Here is a 17,634-nt window from a genome sequence, read left to right on the forward strand (position 1 = left end):
GCCAATGAGCACGCGAGATGGCCTGCTCTAGGTCTGCTAGCTGCTGCACTGCGTTGACAAGGAATACAAAATTAAGGATAATTTTTTGGCTTCAGTATCTCGAGAAGATGAATCTTTCCCGTAGCGTAAGCTAAACTTACGCAATACTCGTTCCCTCTCTAGAGAGAACCGAGGTTACGTTAGTAACCGAGTATCGTTTTGATTTATGGGTGTGAATTAGTTAAGTGTTTGCGTGTGTCATGTAGAACATGCTTCAAAATGTTTCATAATTTTCTCATGTGCATCTCTCAGTCACATGAGTTATTTCTAAATATATGCTTACACAACAAAAACAAAGCACATGTGGCTAGATTAAGGGTGACACAGCTTACCCACTGAAACATCTTAATGTACTCATCCTTATACTTATTTACTTTTATGCCATACATTTAAATTATAGCCGCACAAATAATAATGGACCCTTCTCACAGACTGTGATGATGCATTTCCACAGTGATATTTTCACTTTTATTTTTTTTAAAATGTAATGTACATCTATAACACTGTACTTTGTGTTATATTACCTTGGCATTACATTTCAGAAAACTAGTTAATGCTGCTGCATGACTGTTTCTAATTCTGCGGCTGATGGAGTGATGGCAAATATGACCTTAATAAAACTATATTATTATCCCTTTTTTGGAAAGTTATTGAATCACTTTCTTTGATTTTATGTTTTGCTATTGGATCAAATGGGAATGCAAAAATCATATTTGCTGTAGACCTCTGCTTCTGAGAGCCCCGGAAATGTGAAAAGGGTCCTTAGATATTTTAAAAATAAATTACTGGCCTACATCCAAAAATTTTCACTTGGCCTATATCCAAAATTTTACAACTTTATTTTTCCTTAGATGCTGAATCTATTTGTGGCTGTGATTATGGACAACTTTGAGTATTTGACACGAGACTCGTCCATTCTTGGACCTCACCACCTGGATGAGTTTGTGCGCATCTGGGGGGAATATGACCGAGCAGCATGGTGAGCACAAACAGACCACCTGTAACTACTGGAATACTAGTTATAATAAAAATTGTAATGATTGTCACTGTTCTTACTGCCATACGCATAGAGGCACACCACTAGGAACCACTGCTCATTAACATCCACAGTCATGTTCCCATTTAATTTCACTTTGGTTTATTCATTCAGATGTGACTCAATTCAGTAGTTCAACCCAAGTTTGTATGTTAGCACATTTAACAGTTATTAGGAATATGCAAAGATCCTAGGTCTTCACCCTCCAATTGCAAGTCCTGGGCAAGGAGAACTTACATAAAAAAGATAAAACTTGCATGAAATGGACATATAGGATGAAACCTCAAGCAGAACCCATGGAGGAGTGGATCTGTCGTTATATTTTGGTAGATGTTCAGCTTCAATGGTTGTTTGCGACTGTAGTGACGGCTTAATATTTTGTGCTTGAATCAAATTAAGTTGAATAGTATGCAAAGAACATTTGGCTACATTGCTGACTGCTTTGGACATAGGCAGATGTTTTCAGTTTTGTGGTGGTGAAATTTGTTGAAATTCTCAGATGGGGCCTTGGATTCCTATGCGCTTACAGAACACAAATTAAGCTGTATTGCTTTGTGCAATCAGGACTTTCTTGAGCTGTTTATTTAGACTGGCCTCAAGTGAAAATTATGAGACATCAGAATGTTGATGCTTAGAAAGTCTAAAATAATTTTAAGCTAATGAAAGAAGATCTTGCAGTTAAAGTTGCATTCTCCAAGACTGGTATTTAGATGGAATTTCTCAAAATTAGCGAAGCCAGTGGATGACTTTGAGCAAATAGGTGTCCCCTGTAAGTAAAGCTGAAGGCCACATCCTTCTGTTTACAGGCTTTCAAGGGAAGGATGATGTCATGTCAGATGAAAAGGCGCATTAAGGAAGACAGGGCCTCGATTGTTCAAAGAAAGGTGGGTTTGTACGTGCCTACCCTAACATCCTTCTTTGTGGTGTTAGCATGTATCAAACAACGTGTATTAATGTTAGGGCTGCAACTAAGGATTTTTTATTGTTTGTTTGATTATTGGACAAAAGAAATTGGATATTTTTATCCATATTTATTTTAAACACTTTATTCGGCCTCCTGCCTTATGTTTCCTTCCAACTGCAGACTGAGGGCTATCAAAACTATACATCTATGAATGTTGGCTATGCTATACAGTACATTATGTGGAAAAGGGAAGATAAGATAACATCTCTGGTAAGAACTAGAATGTTATGCAGAAACGTGTTTAAACTAAACTCAATCTAAACTGACCTAGTGTGCTGCGTATCTGTCTGACGGAATTTGTTTTCAGAGCTTAAGCTCCATTTACACCAAGGACGATAACAATAGCGATAAAGATATCATTTTAAAAATCGTTCTAAAAAGAAAAGAAAAGTAGAGTCCACACCACAACTGTAATAATAGTGACATAGATAAACAATATCATTGGAATCACTTTCAGAACCATTTTTTTCTCAGCTGATTAACAATAAAAACGTTGACAGTCAATCAGAATCCATCCTGCTTAAAAGAGCTTGAGCATTAAAAGTGGTTTGGACACCAATACAGTGCCTTGCAAAAGTATTTGTACCCCTTAATTTGTTTCACATCATTCTACACTGATGAAAAACAGATTTGTGATAACTTTGCAAATTTATGAAAAATAAGAAACTGAAATAATTACATTGCATAAGTATTCATACCCTTATCTGGGACACTTGAAATTTAGCTCAGGGGCTTTCTAATTTCACTGGATCATCTTTGAAATGTTTCTAAACGTTGACTTGAGTTACCCTGTGGCAAATTCAATTGAATGGACATGATTTGGAAAGGCACACACCTATTAATAACAGCTAATGGCCCTTTTCCACTGCATGGTGTGGTTCGGTACGGTTCTCTTTTGGGGGGTTTCTAGTGTGTACAGTACCTAGTACCTGTTACTTTTTTTAGTACCACCTCAGTTGAGGTTCCAAGCGAGCCATACCAATACTAAAATGTAACGTGTAAACAATGCAGATCACTGATTGGTCAGAGAGAATCATCACTACCTGCATCATTGGATTCGCATCATTTGGATTTGACACAACTATAACGATCAGTCTATAATCCCACCCACTTTGAAGCGTAACTATACTTTGACTCGGTTTGATTTTCCGCTGCCGTTAAGCGAGCTGAGCCATACCATGCAGTGGAAAAGCGCCATAAAGTACATATAAGAGCAAAAACCAAGCCATCAGGTCAAAGGAATGTCTTGCAGAGCTCAAGCACAGGATTGTGTCAATACACAAATCTGGAGATGACTACAAAAGAAATTCTCCTGCATTGAAGGTTCACAGAAGTAGGTAGCCTCCATAATCCTTAATGGAAAAAGTTCTGAACAAACAGGACTCTTCCTACATCACTGCAACACTTGGAATTAGCAAAAAACACCTAAAGGACTGTGATAATGCAATGCAAAGCTTGTCGCATCATACCCAAAAAGACTTGAGGCTGTAAATGTGCTTAAACTAAGTACTGAGTTAAGGGTATGGATATGTATGACAATGTAATTATTTCATTTTCTTTTAAAATAAATGTTTGTGGTGTTATTTTCATTTAAGAGGTGCATCAATGTTTGGTCAAGATCTTGTATTGACAATGCAAGAGTCCAGCTGTCTGTAAAATCTCCTCCAGCACATCCAAATTGTTTTCTACAGAGCTGTTTTATATCTGAATTGAATTAATTTCAGCTTCACACAGTTATTGAATGAAACTGAATCAACACTGAACTGACCACAGCTGAACAATGACACTATTTTCTTTTTAGAGCTGCTTTACAGCACATTGAACTTTGTTGGCATAATTTAATCATTATTTTCCTGTTTATTCCTGCAAAGCTGCTGTGAAACAATATCTATTTTATAAAGCACTATAAAGGTGGCTTGACACCCTTATTACTCTTTGTCCAGCAATACATATTCTAATAAATTAATTATTTAGCTTCTTTTCTCAGTTACGTTTCGTCTGGCTGACTCTAAACAATCACTTGACCTTGAAAATCATCTTTTACATATAAAAATATATTTTTTAGGACGCTTTGGTAATTTTTCTAACTTTTTTTCATAGAGACGTGTTTTCAATGCAAAGCACATCAAGTATATTTCTATCCACTTACAAGCATCTTGCAATATTGCAAATAAATTCTAAGAATGCACATAAAAAAATGTATGCACTAAATTGAGGCAGATACATTTTTTATCTGATAGGAAGACATGGGCTTAAACTACGATGGAAACACATTTACCAAATAAATCCCTCGATTCCCTGCCTTAACGGAGGATTTTATGGGATAACTGGACTAACCAGCAGACCAATTTCATCACAGTTTTCATCACAATTTTGCGCATAAGTTAAATTCGCGACTTTGGATGGAAACATCGATACTGACAAAGGTTCAGCATGCTCATCAATAAGACTTGACAAATGAATAATAAAAACATTGTTGACTGATTGATTGTTTTCATTATTGAGTAGTCGTTGCAGCCCTAATTTGAAGTTGTCAACTTGAGAATTTTTTTTTTATTGATTAATCAAGTCTTAGAGTTAACTACTATGTAGGTGTCTTCAAGTTTGTGTTTACAGTCAGAGACTTGAACTTTGTTGCAGCTTGCCTACTAGCTAGTCATTGATGGGTAACGACAGATAGCCAGCCTTTTGTTGTTGTCTTGTTCTGATGGTTTCAGTTTAATGTGAATTTCTCTACACCATACACCACGGGCAATTGAAGGTAATAAATGTAATAACCTTTCATGTCAAAAAAATTGCCATAGCTGAGTTTACTGATTTTGAAGAAGTTTACTTACTGAGTTTAAGTTCACTTTCTTATAATAGTACAGTAAGAAGAAGGAATTCATTCATTTTACAGTACTGTACTGTAACAACACTGTAGTTACTGTAGTTTTGAACTAATTTAGTTTTTTTTTTCATTTGTCGTTTCAGTTTATTTTTGTATTCATTACTTTGTGTTCATTACTTGTATATTTATTTATTTATTTGCATTTTATTTTATTTTACTATTATTATAGGCTGCCAAAATGTTGATTGATATTGTATTTGTTTAATGATGCTAAAGGCAATAAAGATATTAAGGACAGCCGTATTAGTGGCAATAGAAGAGTATAAAACTGGGTATATAGTAGGGATGTCAAAGGAAATGACACATTCTATGGAGCTCCAAAAAGTACATGGTGATGAAAAATTGTATTTTAATGATTTTGCAATTCGCAATGATCGCAATTATATAGGCACATCCCTAGTATAGGAAAAAGTTTGTTCCTCTTGATATTCTGCAAAGATACAGGTGTACAAATAATAAAAAACTGAAAGTGCTTTGAATAAGCATTAATGTTAAGAGTGTATTCGGTTTCTATGGATATTTGTGGGATTTTTTTGTGGAAGGCTATAAAACAGTGACAGGGTAGAGACGTTATTTTGCTGCAGCTTTTGTTGTGCATTTTAGATACATGATGTGTTTTAATGAAAAAAATCAGAACAGTATACTTTTTTTTATTGTGTATACAAATATTAATTTTCTATTGCTGTAAACATACCCCTCATATTCCACTTTCATAATGATCGCATTAGTGTCCATGAACTCATATAACTTCATATGTAGCATTGGCTGAAATTAACAAATTCCTGAAGTTTTACAGTATAAGAGGAGAAATGTATGATCTTGTAATAGTAATGCTGAGCTCTTTGGCCTGAAAACAAAGTGCTGTGTTTCGCACCAAATGAACAGGGTCCAAAACACAGCTTCACCATCCACACAGTCATATATGGTGGTGGCAGCATTGGTTTCTTTTCAGCAAGAGAAACTGAAGGGCTTTATGACACAAGGTTCAAGATTACTTTAAACTCATAAAATGTTTAGTGATAAAATTGTTGGTGCATTAGATATTAGAACAAATCTCTCCAAGAGCAGGGTTGGTAACACACAGCAGTGGTGTTTTGTTCCTGAATTAATCAGTGTTTTTAAATGAATGTATGATTCAGTGATTTACTGGTAAAGACAGTTAATTTCATTATGGAGAAATGAATGACAAACCTGTTTTTAATCATAAAATGTGTTTAATGAATATAGGTGTTTACATTTAGAATTTTTGAGGAAACAATGTACAATGTTTCTTCATTCTATAAATTAAATGCAAAACATAAAATGCAAAACATTAAAAATTTGATTCTCACATTAATTAACTCTGCTTTATTACCCTCCAGTGGCCGTATTCACTACACTGCCATGTATGAGATGCTAACCCACATGTCTCCACCTCTTGGACTGGGAAAGAAATGCCCTGCCAAAGTTGCCTACAAGGTAGAAAAGTTTTATCTTGACAAATGCATTGCATTGTTTAATTGTTGTAGTCGCTGAGTGCTACTGAAATATAGAGAAAAACAAATTATATTTAAGGATGCATACTTAAAAAAAACTTAAATATCTGAGCATTTTAGATCATTAACATTTGCAACCATGCTGTGTTGCTATTGGCAGAGACTGGTGCTGATGAATATGCCAGTTGATGAGGACATGACGGTTCACTTCACATCCACACTGATGTCTCTGATCCGCACTGCACTGGAGATAAAAATTGCTAGAGGTCAGAACTGTGAATTTATGCTTAAAAAGTATAGTATTCCCAAAAATGTGAATTTTGTCATCCGTTACTCACACTCATACTATTCCACACCTGTATGGGTGCATCTCAACCCGTTTCCTAGGTGTGGGCAAATTCGGGCACTGGTAAGGACCCTGTCTCACTATACATTGGTACACTGATGACTATTTCCGGCAATATGACAACACATTTGCGCTATAAATTGGCACCATTGTTGTAAAAGTTTAATCAAATTTTTTAATTGGAATTGTTTAAAATTATATATATAATTCCATATTAAATGTACAAATAAATTTAAGATTTAAGTTCGGCAAATAAATTAATACAAAGAAAAAAAATTTAATCAAAAATCATTTTGGAATTGGATTGTGACTTCCATAATTGGATTTGGATTGGATCGTGAGGTGCCTAAAGATTCCCACCCTTGTGCTAACATTGCAATGCACACTGGAAGGATTTTGCGATTGAGACTCCCACTAAACAAGGGGGCTGAATGACATGCGTCAAACACTAGAATATTTGAAGAATATCCTGGCCACTCTTTTACATAAAATGAAAGTGAAATTTCTCCAAAATGACAAGATAACACCACAGAAGTATCGTAATCTATATCAGTGGCAAACCAGCAGGCTAGTCCGTGGAGAATGAGAGAGATGGATAAACGGTCCAGGGTTGGAGCCAGGAGAACAGGCAGACAGGCAAACAGTCTAGAGGGCAGGCTGGATTCAGTGGATAAAGTGAGCAGACAAGGAAAACAAAAGGAAAACAAACAAAAAAATGCTGACAAGAGAAAAGGCTGCGTCTCTTGCAGACAACAGTCTGGCATAAAACAGCTAATCAGATTAGGAATAGGGAAGAAATCCCAGCACTACATAAGTGACCGAAAGATTTAATTTACCTGTATATTTAATGAGGATACAGTCTATGAGGGTTCTCAAAAGTTTTTCAATAATCTATTATATTAATCTCTTATTTGAGACCACATGTTTCCGATCAGGGGGCGAGGACCGGCTACAGTTGGACATGGAATTGCAGAAGGAGATAAGTTTCACATGGCCACACCTGTCCCAAAAGACTCTGGATCTGCTGGTACCCATCAACAAAGGTGAGACTCAGATGTAAAAGTGAAATAGTAATAGAAGTTGTACTCGGGTTGCGAATTATACAATGGACTTCAGGAGGGTCAGAGAGTGGGGGATGGTGGTGGTGGTGGAGGGGGGGGGGGGTACACACATACACACACATACATCTGTTATTGTTATTACACAACTATCAGGCGCAATTGATTGACAGATTAACTGCACTCCAATTTCAATGTTGTTGTTAAACTGTGGATTTTTTCAACAAACAGTTTGCTTCATACATTCAGTTTAACTGCATTAAAGAGGGCAACTGTTATCGTTCAACTGAACCGTGTATATATGCATTTTAAACGCATTATGTTCTTCATTCACACAAGAAATGCACGTCCCTGAATGAGCACGGTTTTATATTGTCTTTTATTCCACTGCTCAGGTAATGTTTATAGCATGACTATTTTAGGGGTGGCAAAAATTACAATTTAAAATCAGTCAGAGCTAGAAATACAAATGGGGTCTCTTTTAAATAGAAACTGCAGACCATCCTTCACAGAAATTAACATCAGTAGCTGCACAGTCTTTAAGGAGAGTGTGCAAGCTAACCGACTTCAGATGATCAAAAGGAGAGGATGCAAGGGTATTGCTGCAAAATAAACCTAGAGCATGGATGGAGTCAGACATGCATTCAAACGTTCCTAAAGAAATCACAAAAAGAACTTGACAAACAGTATAAACACAGAGTATAAATGAGGATCTGACTTGTTCAGAGTTGTGTACTTGGTCTTTAGCTGGTATTCTCCAGATTGGGTCTTAACCATCTTGGACTACCTTCTATCTTTTGTTTGAAAGGTCTTATTGCACTCCGCTAGGTTTGTCTCCAGTAATGGATTCCTTTTTTTTATATATAAAATAAAAAAACTCAGCTGTGCAACATGACAGAGTGCTGCATACAAGGTTATTGCTCTGCCCCCACTAAAAATTATCATCTCCAGCTTTTGAAACCTTGGAGTCAGAGTCTTCAGACTTCCTTTATTTGCCAGCTGCCATGATTTATGTGCCTTCTGATGTGCCAGCATTCTGTTTAGTTTTTTAAAATGGCTGAATAATTAATGTCTTTCTGCATTCGTGCCCAGAACCACCTTGTTCACAACCTGTTACCAAACTAGGAGCAGATATACTTTCATATAGAAGAATTACATGTCACCTTTCCATTTTAAAACAGTGTCATGAGCATGAAACATCTTGGTTAGGTATGTAACCCTCGTTCCCTGAGTAGGGAACAGAGACATTCCGTTTTGACGACGAATGGGGTTTCGCTTAGAAAGCCTATACACTTCCAGTATTACAAAACGAGCCAATGGCAAAGAAATGCCATGGGTCTGCGGAATTTTCATGGCGTAACTCCGCCCCACCTCGTGGGTATAAAATGAGGATGCCGGCAACATGCAGATATGTTTCTTCGCTGAGGAGCCAAGACTGAACTCAGGCGTTACCAGCGGTACAGTGGCAGGAAGACGGATTGTCTCCGTTCCCTACAAAGGGAATGAGGGTTACATACGTAACCAAGACATTCCCTTTCGTAGTTACTACGAGTTCTGTTGTGACGACGAATGGGGTTCCAGTCTAATCACGCCACCTTCTGGGCTGTCTTCCAGTGCCCTGCGTAAGTCTGAGGTCCCTATCGTGAGACTAGCACGGACGAAGGAGTCCTACTCTACACAGGAATACCAAGGTACACTGGGAAGCATATCTCAGTGGAAATATGCAGTCAGTGCCAACTCGAAGAGGAGGGGGGGGGGGGGGGGGGGGGGACTTAAGAATACACATATGACCCGGGAAGGGACTGCATATGGAAAAACACTAGGGTGTCCAGCCCGCAGGGTGGAATGTTTCAACCCCAGGGGTGGCAAGGTGGCTTGCCAAGGGAAAGACATATGCTCATAGAGGCTTACAGTGGAAATACACATGTGGGGGTCGTCCAGAGAGGGGAACCATGCACATGGCGGCATCTGGCCAACGCAAAAGCTGCCGGTGGCATAACTCTGGCGTTTGACGTCAACAATGCTGGAGGAACTCAGGGCTTGTCGGGGAAGCTCACCTGCGGAAAATATTGCACGTATCCAGTCCGTGGAATGCGACACCGCGTACGTAAACACCGCGTTCTGTCTACGTAGGCACAGAGGGCGCGTACTGGACAGAGCAGTGCCAAGGCTGAGTCTGCCTCCTCCAGGGGCAGCACTTGCAGGTTCACCACCTGATCTCAAAAGGGAGTGGTGGGAACCTTGGGCACATATCCAGGCCGGGGTCTCAGGATCATGTGAGAAAAGGCCGGCCCGAATTCCAGGCACGCTTCGTCAACGGAAAATGCGTGCAGGTCCCCTACCCTCTTAATGGAGGCCAATGCAACCAGGAGTGCTGTCTTAACTGACAGGAACTTAAGCTCCACTGATTGCAAAGGCTCAAAGGGAGCACTCTGCAGGGCAGTTAAAACCACTGAGAGGTCCCAAGAGGGAACGAGAGGGGGGCGAGGAGGATTGAGTCTCCTCGCTCCTCTCAGGAACCTGATCATCAGGTCATGCTTTCCCACGGACTTACCTTCGACTGTGTCGTGATGTGCAGCGATAGCGGCAATATACCCTTTCAGGGTGGAGGAAGACAGCCTTCGCTCCAACCCGTCTTGAAGGAAGGAAAGCACGACACTGATCGGGAATTTTCTGGGGTCTTCTCGGTGAGAAGAGCACCAGTTGACGAAGAGGTTCCACTTCAACGCATAGGCATGTCTCGTGGATGATGCTATAGCGGAAGTGATGGTAGCCACCACCGCTGGTGGTAGGGTACTCAAACCTGCCTTGTTCCATCCAGGAGCCAAACGTGGAGGTTCCAAAGACCGGGACTGGGGTGCCATAGGGTGCCTCCTCGTCTTCCCTGATCTTGCACAGGGTCTGTGCAAGACGGCTCACTGGGGGAAATGCATATTTGCGGAGGCACTGCGGTCAGCTGTGCGCCACTGCATCTGTGCCGAGCGTGCCCCCGGTCAGGGAGTAAAACAGGTCGCAATGGGACGAATAGTGGGAGGCAAACAGGTCTACCTGTGCATCCCCGAACTGATCCCAAATCAGCTGAACCGACTGGGGATGGAGTCACCATTTTCCAGGAAGGGGCTAAAATTGATAGAGCTCGACAGCTGCATTTCTGACTCCATAAGAGGAGGTGCCAGGCGAGTTGCGACATACGGCGGGAGCGTAGACCACCTTGACGGTTGATGTACGATACTGTCGCGGTATTGTCTGAGTGAACTAGTACGTGTTGGTTCTTGAGCAACGCCAGAAAGCGGAGCAGAGCAAGGCGTACTGCCAGCAACTCGAGGCAATTGACATGCCAAAGGCGCTTGGGTCCTGTCCAGGAGCCCACGGCGGCATGTCCATTGCACATGGCACCCCAGCCCGTGGTGGAGCCATCTGTTGAGACATCAACATGCCTGGAAACTCGTTCTAAGGGCACTCCGGCCCGTAGTAAGCTGAGGTTCGTCCACGGGGTGAAGGTCTGATGACAGGTCGGAGTAACTGGTACTCGGAGCGTGTCTTGTTGCCATCCCCACCTCAGGGCTCAGTAGCGAAGCCAAAGCTGAAGCGATCTCATATGAAGCAATCCGAGCGGCGTTGCTGCGACTGTGGATGCCATATGCCCCAGGAGCCTCTGAAATAACTTCAGTGGAATCGCATTCTTGCCCTCAAACTGTCTCAGGCAGGTCAGCAGTGACTGCACGCGCTCGCTCGTAAACTGCACGGAAATGGCGACCGAGTCGATTTCCATACCGAGAAAAGAGATCCTCTGCACGGGGCAAAGTTTGCTCTTCTCCCAGTTGACTAAGGCCCAGACGAACTATGTGCCGAAGCACTAGGTCCCTGTGTTCGCAAACCTGCTCTCGAGAGTGAGCTAGGATTAGCCAGTCGTCGAGATAGTTCAGGATGCGAACCCCGTGTTCCCGTAGAGGAACAAGGGCTGCCTCGATGACCTTCGTGAAGACGCGAGGAGACAGGGCTAGCCCGAATGGGAGAACCGGGTACTGATATGCCTGCCCATCGAAAGCAAACCGAAGAAACGGTCTGTGTCGAGGAAGAATGGAGACATGGAAGAAGGCATCCTTCAGGTCGATCGCTGCAAACCAATCCTGTGGCGGCACACATTTGAAAATGCGTTTGGCCATGAGGATCTTGAACGGCAGCCTGTGAAGGGAGCGGTTCAAGACACGCTGGTCCAGGATTGGTCGTAACCCACCAGATTTCTTTGGGACAATGAAGTAGGGTGTTTAAGACGCCGGACCTCATTTTGTTGATTGCACCCTTCGCCAGTAGGGTGGCGACCTCCGCTCTCATGACAGGGGCATTGCCACCGACCATAGTGAAGCGGACTCCCCTGAAGCGGGGAGGAGACCGTGCGAACTGAATCGCACAGCCGAGGCTGATAGTTCGGGCGACCCAGCGGGACAGGTTGGGAAGCTCTAGCCAGGCTTCCAAAGACAGTGCCAGCAGGGTCATGCGAACAACAGACGTCCCCTCGGTGGTGCAGCGAAGCAGAATGACTGGCCTGGACATGGGTGGCATATCGGCCCGGTGTGGGGGCATGGTCATTAGCCGTGTCCTGACAGAGGAGGCCAGGGAAGGACCAGCATTCCGCGGGGGCCTGCTCTGCCAGGCTCACATGCACTGGTGGTGCACACTGTCGTCTGAGAACTCTGTGACAGAGAGGGATGAGAGTGGCGAGGCCCGTGGGCGGCACGCACTGTCATCCGAGAACTCCGTGTGCTCAGAGATAGATATGTCAGTTCTTTCTTTAACCACATTAGGGTGCTGCCCATCTGTGGGTGAGCAGTGGGGAGTGGAGAACAAAAGATTCTCCCCCGGCCCTCCACCGAGGGAAGGAGTGGTCCTGCTACCATCTCCTTACAATAACGGATTGCCATTCTGAGGAGACCGTCTCAGGGGCGCCGCTTAGCCTGGCGTTTAGCGGGGTGTGGGGCCGGATAGGGCTGGGGCGCCTTCCTGCGGCTTCCTCCACAACGCGTCCCGGGCTGAGAATGCTACTGGGGCCGTGCAGGAGCCGTGGGAGGGCACCCTCAGCGGCGAGCAGGCTAAGGGTTCTGTGCCGACGGCTGGGTGGGGGCAGCAGCAGGCCGTCGGGGCAGAATATGTTTTATCCCCTCAGTCTGCTTCTGGGCGGTTGAGAACTGTTGGGCAAAGTCCTCAACCGAGCCGCCGAAGAGGCCGGCCTGGGATATGGGGGTGTCGAGGAGACGGGTCCGCTCGGCATCCCGCATATCTGCCAGGTTCAGCCGTAGGTGACCTCCGTGACGCACTTTCGTCGACTGGAGAGCGAGGTCAGTGGCGGCACGCAGGGCCTGCTGGACCTGCAGAATGACCATGGCATGCAGTGAGGCGGCTGCCCGTCCCGTCGTTCTATAGGATTTCGCCACCAGAGTAGACGAAAACCTACAGGGTTTGGATGGGTGCTTAGGGTCACTGCGAGAAGAAGCATTCTGAGGACAAACTTTCATCGCAACAGAACGTTCAACCGAGGGAACCCCAGTATACCCCTGAGCAGCAGCCCCGTCGAGGGGAGGAAAGGCGGAGAATGCCGTCGAGCGATCACAGGAAGACAAGGGTACCTTCCAGGACCTCGAGACCTCCTCATGCACGTCCGAGAAGAAAGGTTTTGGGGTAGGACGCCGACGGGGATCGGCGGCCACACCCAAATACCAATCATCCAGCCGTAACCAATCAATTATCCAGGGTGGAGGGTTTCACTCAATCCCATTGCTCGCGGCGACCCGGGAAAGCATGGCCGTCATCTTGGGATCTGACTCGGGCAATGCTGGGACACCCGAAGGTGACAGCACAGCCGAATCTTCACTTCCCGAAGACTCACCTTATGCCCACCTTATGATGCTGCGATGTACATAGCATCTTCTTCTGGAGCGCCAAAGGACATCCGAAGATGGGCCCATCAGTGGCAATTGAATGCTCGCAGGTTGCGACACTAAAGAGGGGGGTGTGGGCCGAGGACGAATCGTCGGCGATATGTTCCACACAAGTGCACGGGCGAGGCATCTTTAAAGATGTGCTGCATGCAAGCTCTTTTGTGAGAGGAAAAACTCTGCGGATGCTGAAGCAAGCAGGGAGAAACACATTCACTGGCAGACCACTGCGCAGATCAGCAGGCAATGTGAACTCGCTGGAATCACCGTCACACCAACACCGGAGAGTCGCTCGTCTCGAAGAGGAAGTTGAGAGAATACTCAGAGTTGGCTGTGAAGTGTAGAATAAACTTGGATCCGAAGCGAAAACATATCTGCATGTTGCCGGCGTCCACTTTTTATACCCACAAGGTGGGGCAGAGTTATGCCATGCAAATCCCGCAGACCCATGGCATTTCTTTGCCATTGGCTCATTTTGTAATACTCAAAGTTGATACGCTTTCTAAGCGAAACCCCATTCATCGTCACGACAGAACTTGTAGTGACTATGAAAGGGAACTGGCTTATCTGTTAAAAGGTTGGTTTGGTTGATGTAAATTAATCTTTTGTAATGTCATAATGACAATCTAGAGGTGTGTGTGTGTGTGTGTGTGTGTGTGTGTGTGTGTGTGTGTGTGTGTGTGTGTGTGTGTGTGTGTGTGTGTGTGTGTGTGTGTGTGTGTGTGTGTGTGTGTGTGTATCTTCAGACACAGACATGACCGTTGGAAAGATCTATGCTTCTATGATGATCATGGATTACTTTAAGCAGAGCAAAGCGAAGAAGCTGAGGCTACAGATAGAGGCCCAGGTATGATGACATGACTTTATAATTATTATTTAGACATTTAGGCAAATTTGTATTACTCTTCATATCATGTTGTCTTATTTTGGTAAGTTTTTAAAAAGGAGATGACAAAGGTCAAGAGGATAAATTTTAGTGATTGTTAGAATACATAATTTTTATCTAAACATATTTTGATGTTTTGTATAGTTTGTGTGTACGTAAAGGCTTTGCATTTTTTCATAATTTCACAATAATATGTTTCGCTTTTCTACAGAGAAGTTCCACCCTGCCCCTGATATCTCACAGCGCAGGATCAGCCCTGTAAGTTTTGTTGGATTCAAAGAAGTGTTATGTTTAAAATAAATTACAATTTAACCATATCAGGATATACCAGTGGCAAGGCCAGAAATTTCAAAGTGAGTGGACCATTTTACAATGCATGGGATAAAAATTATTTGACAAATATGATTGGTTAAATGTGATTTATTGTCAGCCAACAGTTTCATGATAACAACAAAATCCATTTTTAAATAAAATAGCCAATGAATGGAATTAGAATAATCTAATAATAATAATAGGAAGAGCATGTGTAAGGCCTTCCCCTGGCCACAGACTCACTCAAACCACTGCCTACTGCCTTAAAAAGCAGGAACGAGATCAGCTGCGCTGATTTAAGTGCTATGGTAAAACATAAAACAACTTTGTTTGAGAGGTTGTGAACATGTGTGGCAAACACACCGAGAACGTCCTGAACACGCCCCCAGTACGACAATGCCGCGCAGCATCTCGATCCCGCTTTTTCAGGGAACAGGGTTACAGTCAATTAACCAGAGACGTTCTTTTAAAAGCTACTCTCAATGCTGAACTGATTTAAGTGCTATGGGAACGAGGATACCAACTTCACCTCACTGGAAGTGTCTGGCCCCTCATGGTTGTTTAGCGTGTGCGCACAAACACAAGAAAGGCATCAGACATAAGTTTGGGATGTCGACTCAAGGACATGTGAGCCTGGAGTAACATGAACATCCAAACTATAGAATGTAATAAATGTGTGTGGAGAGGATCACATACTTGCTGCAAGGGGGCGGCTCTTGCTAAAGCCCTGAAGGATGCAACCCACCTGGTAGAATGAGCCCTACCAACAGTCTGCTTTGTGGTGGCCAGCCCCCGGTTACGGCCCCCATAAAAAAAGAACAGCTGCTCTGAATTGCGCCACTGGCTGGTGCGGTGGATGTAAATCTGAATAGCATGAACTGGACACAAGTAGAGTTTCTCCAAGCCTTCTGTCCTCCCCTGTCCTACGCCGGAGGACAGAAGGCTTGGAGAAACTCTACTTGTGTCCAGTTTGGACACAAGTACTTGACTGAATGACTTGACTTGACTTGACTGAATGCACGGTCGAAAATGGAACTTTGGAAAATGGAACGCAAATCCCCAATTCTCTTTAGTGATGAGATAGCCGTAAGGAAAAACATTTTTAGAGTCAGAAGCTTGACCGGCGCTGACTCTAGTGGCTCAAAGGGGTTTTCGCCTAGCCCCTCAAGGACCATGGCTAAGTCCCATGAGGTGAACTTTCACCCTGAAAAGTGGTAACTGTCGCATATCTCCATGAATGAAGTGGGCGATCAGAGGGTGTTTCGCCATTGAAATCCCATCAATCAGAGCATGGTAAGACAAAATGACGGCAACAAAACTCCAGCACTGAAACACTCTGGCAGTGAACTGGGTCTGCATTATGTATAGTACTGTACATCAACTTTCAAAGACGTGCCACTTAAGGGCGTACATTGTTCTAGTGGAGGGAGCCCTAGCACTTAGAATAGTCTGTATTACATCCGCTTGAAGTTCAGCGTCTCTTAGCCGGTCCCCCTCAGGGGCTTAACATGAAGGTTCCAAAGCTAAAGAATGTTGTCCCCTGCACCTGAGACAGAAGGTCCCTCCTTTTCGGTATCGCCCAGAGAGAGCCATCGGGGAGGGATATTATTTCTAAGAACCAAATTCTGATCGGCCAACGAGGCACTATCAGCAAGAGGCAAGACCCTTGTTGACAGATCTTGGCCAGGACTCCCGGGAGCAGAGCAATCGGTGGAAACGCATAAACCAGCTGCCATATCCACCTGTAGCCCAAGACTGGTTGCCCATTGAAGTTAAGCAGGGTTAAGCCTAGTTCATACCTGGATGGGAGACCTCCTGGGAAAACTAGGAAGCGGTTGCTGCTTGAGGGGGTAATAATGAGGCCAGCAGGGGGTGCTCATCTTGTGGTCTGTATGGGTCCTAATGCCACAGTTTAGTGACGGGAACACTATATAGTCCTTCGGATGAGACATTAAACCGAGGTTCTGACTCTCTGTGCTTATTAAAAATCCCATGGCACTTCTCATAAAGAGTAGGGGTGTAACCCCGGTGTCCTGGCCAAATTCCCTCCATTGGCCTTTATCAATCATGGCCTCCTAATAATAATCCCCATCCACTGAATTGGCTCGATAACTCTCTCTCCTCTCCACCAATAGTTGGTGTCGTGAGTACACTGGCATCACTGTACTGTGGCTGCCATCGCATCATCCAAGTGGATGCTGCACACTGGTGGTGGAGAAGGAGAGACCCCTGATACGATAGTAAAGCGCTATATAAATGGCTCATTCCTTCATTCACAAAGGCATTTCTGGACCATGCATGGGCCATGGCGTCCAAACCCAGGGGGGCTGGAAGAGTCAGCAAGAAGTGAAGTGGACATTGCGCTTTCCTGTGAAGCGAAGAGGTCCATCGTAAAATCTTTCCCAGATCTGACTGACTACACCGGGATGTTGCTTCTAATCCCTGTGTGTCACCTCCCATCTGGCCAGTAAATATTTGTGCTTCCAGGAATGTGAATCGTCCTGAGGGACAGGAACTTGTCCTGAGCCCAAAGCAGAACCTGTTGCGCTAGTTTGTTCATACAGCGTGAACACAGTCCGCCTTGGCAATTTTATTTAGCCGACTACCGTAGTGTTGTACTGTAGCCCCTTAACTGATGGAGGAAGTACTTCAGGGTCAGAAATACAGCCATCAATTCGAGGCAATTGATGTGCCA

The 17,634-nt window shown here is 43.6% G+C and overlaps 1 protein-coding gene across 2 annotated transcripts in view; it reads left to right on the forward strand.

Annotated features, from left to right (window-relative positions):
* The window catches only part of cacna1eb (calcium channel, voltage-dependent, R type, alpha 1E subunit b), a 131,008-nt gene that overhangs the window by 103,278 nt on the left and 10,096 nt on the right, over positions 1 to 17,634 (forward strand). For both annotated transcript variants that reach the window (XM_077242049.1, XM_077242050.1), the window contains 6 exons: positions 891 to 1,018; positions 6,291 to 6,387; positions 6,565 to 6,670; positions 7,686 to 7,793; positions 14,488 to 14,588; positions 14,839 to 14,885. In XM_077242049.1, coding sequence (XP_077098164.1) covers positions 891 to 1,018; positions 6,291 to 6,387; positions 6,565 to 6,670; positions 7,686 to 7,793; positions 14,488 to 14,588; positions 14,839 to 14,885 — 587 coding nt within the window. The remainder of the gene's footprint in view (positions 1 to 890; positions 1,019 to 6,290; positions 6,388 to 6,564; positions 6,671 to 7,685; positions 7,794 to 14,487; positions 14,589 to 14,838; positions 14,886 to 17,634) is intronic.

Source organism: Siphateles boraxobius, unplaced genomic scaffold (assembly GCF_051911475.1).
Source record: "Siphateles boraxobius isolate OS27281-9 unplaced genomic scaffold, OSU_SipBor_1 25, whole genome shotgun sequence".
NCBI lineage: Eukaryota > Metazoa > Chordata > Actinopteri > Cypriniformes > Leuciscidae > Siphateles > Siphateles boraxobius.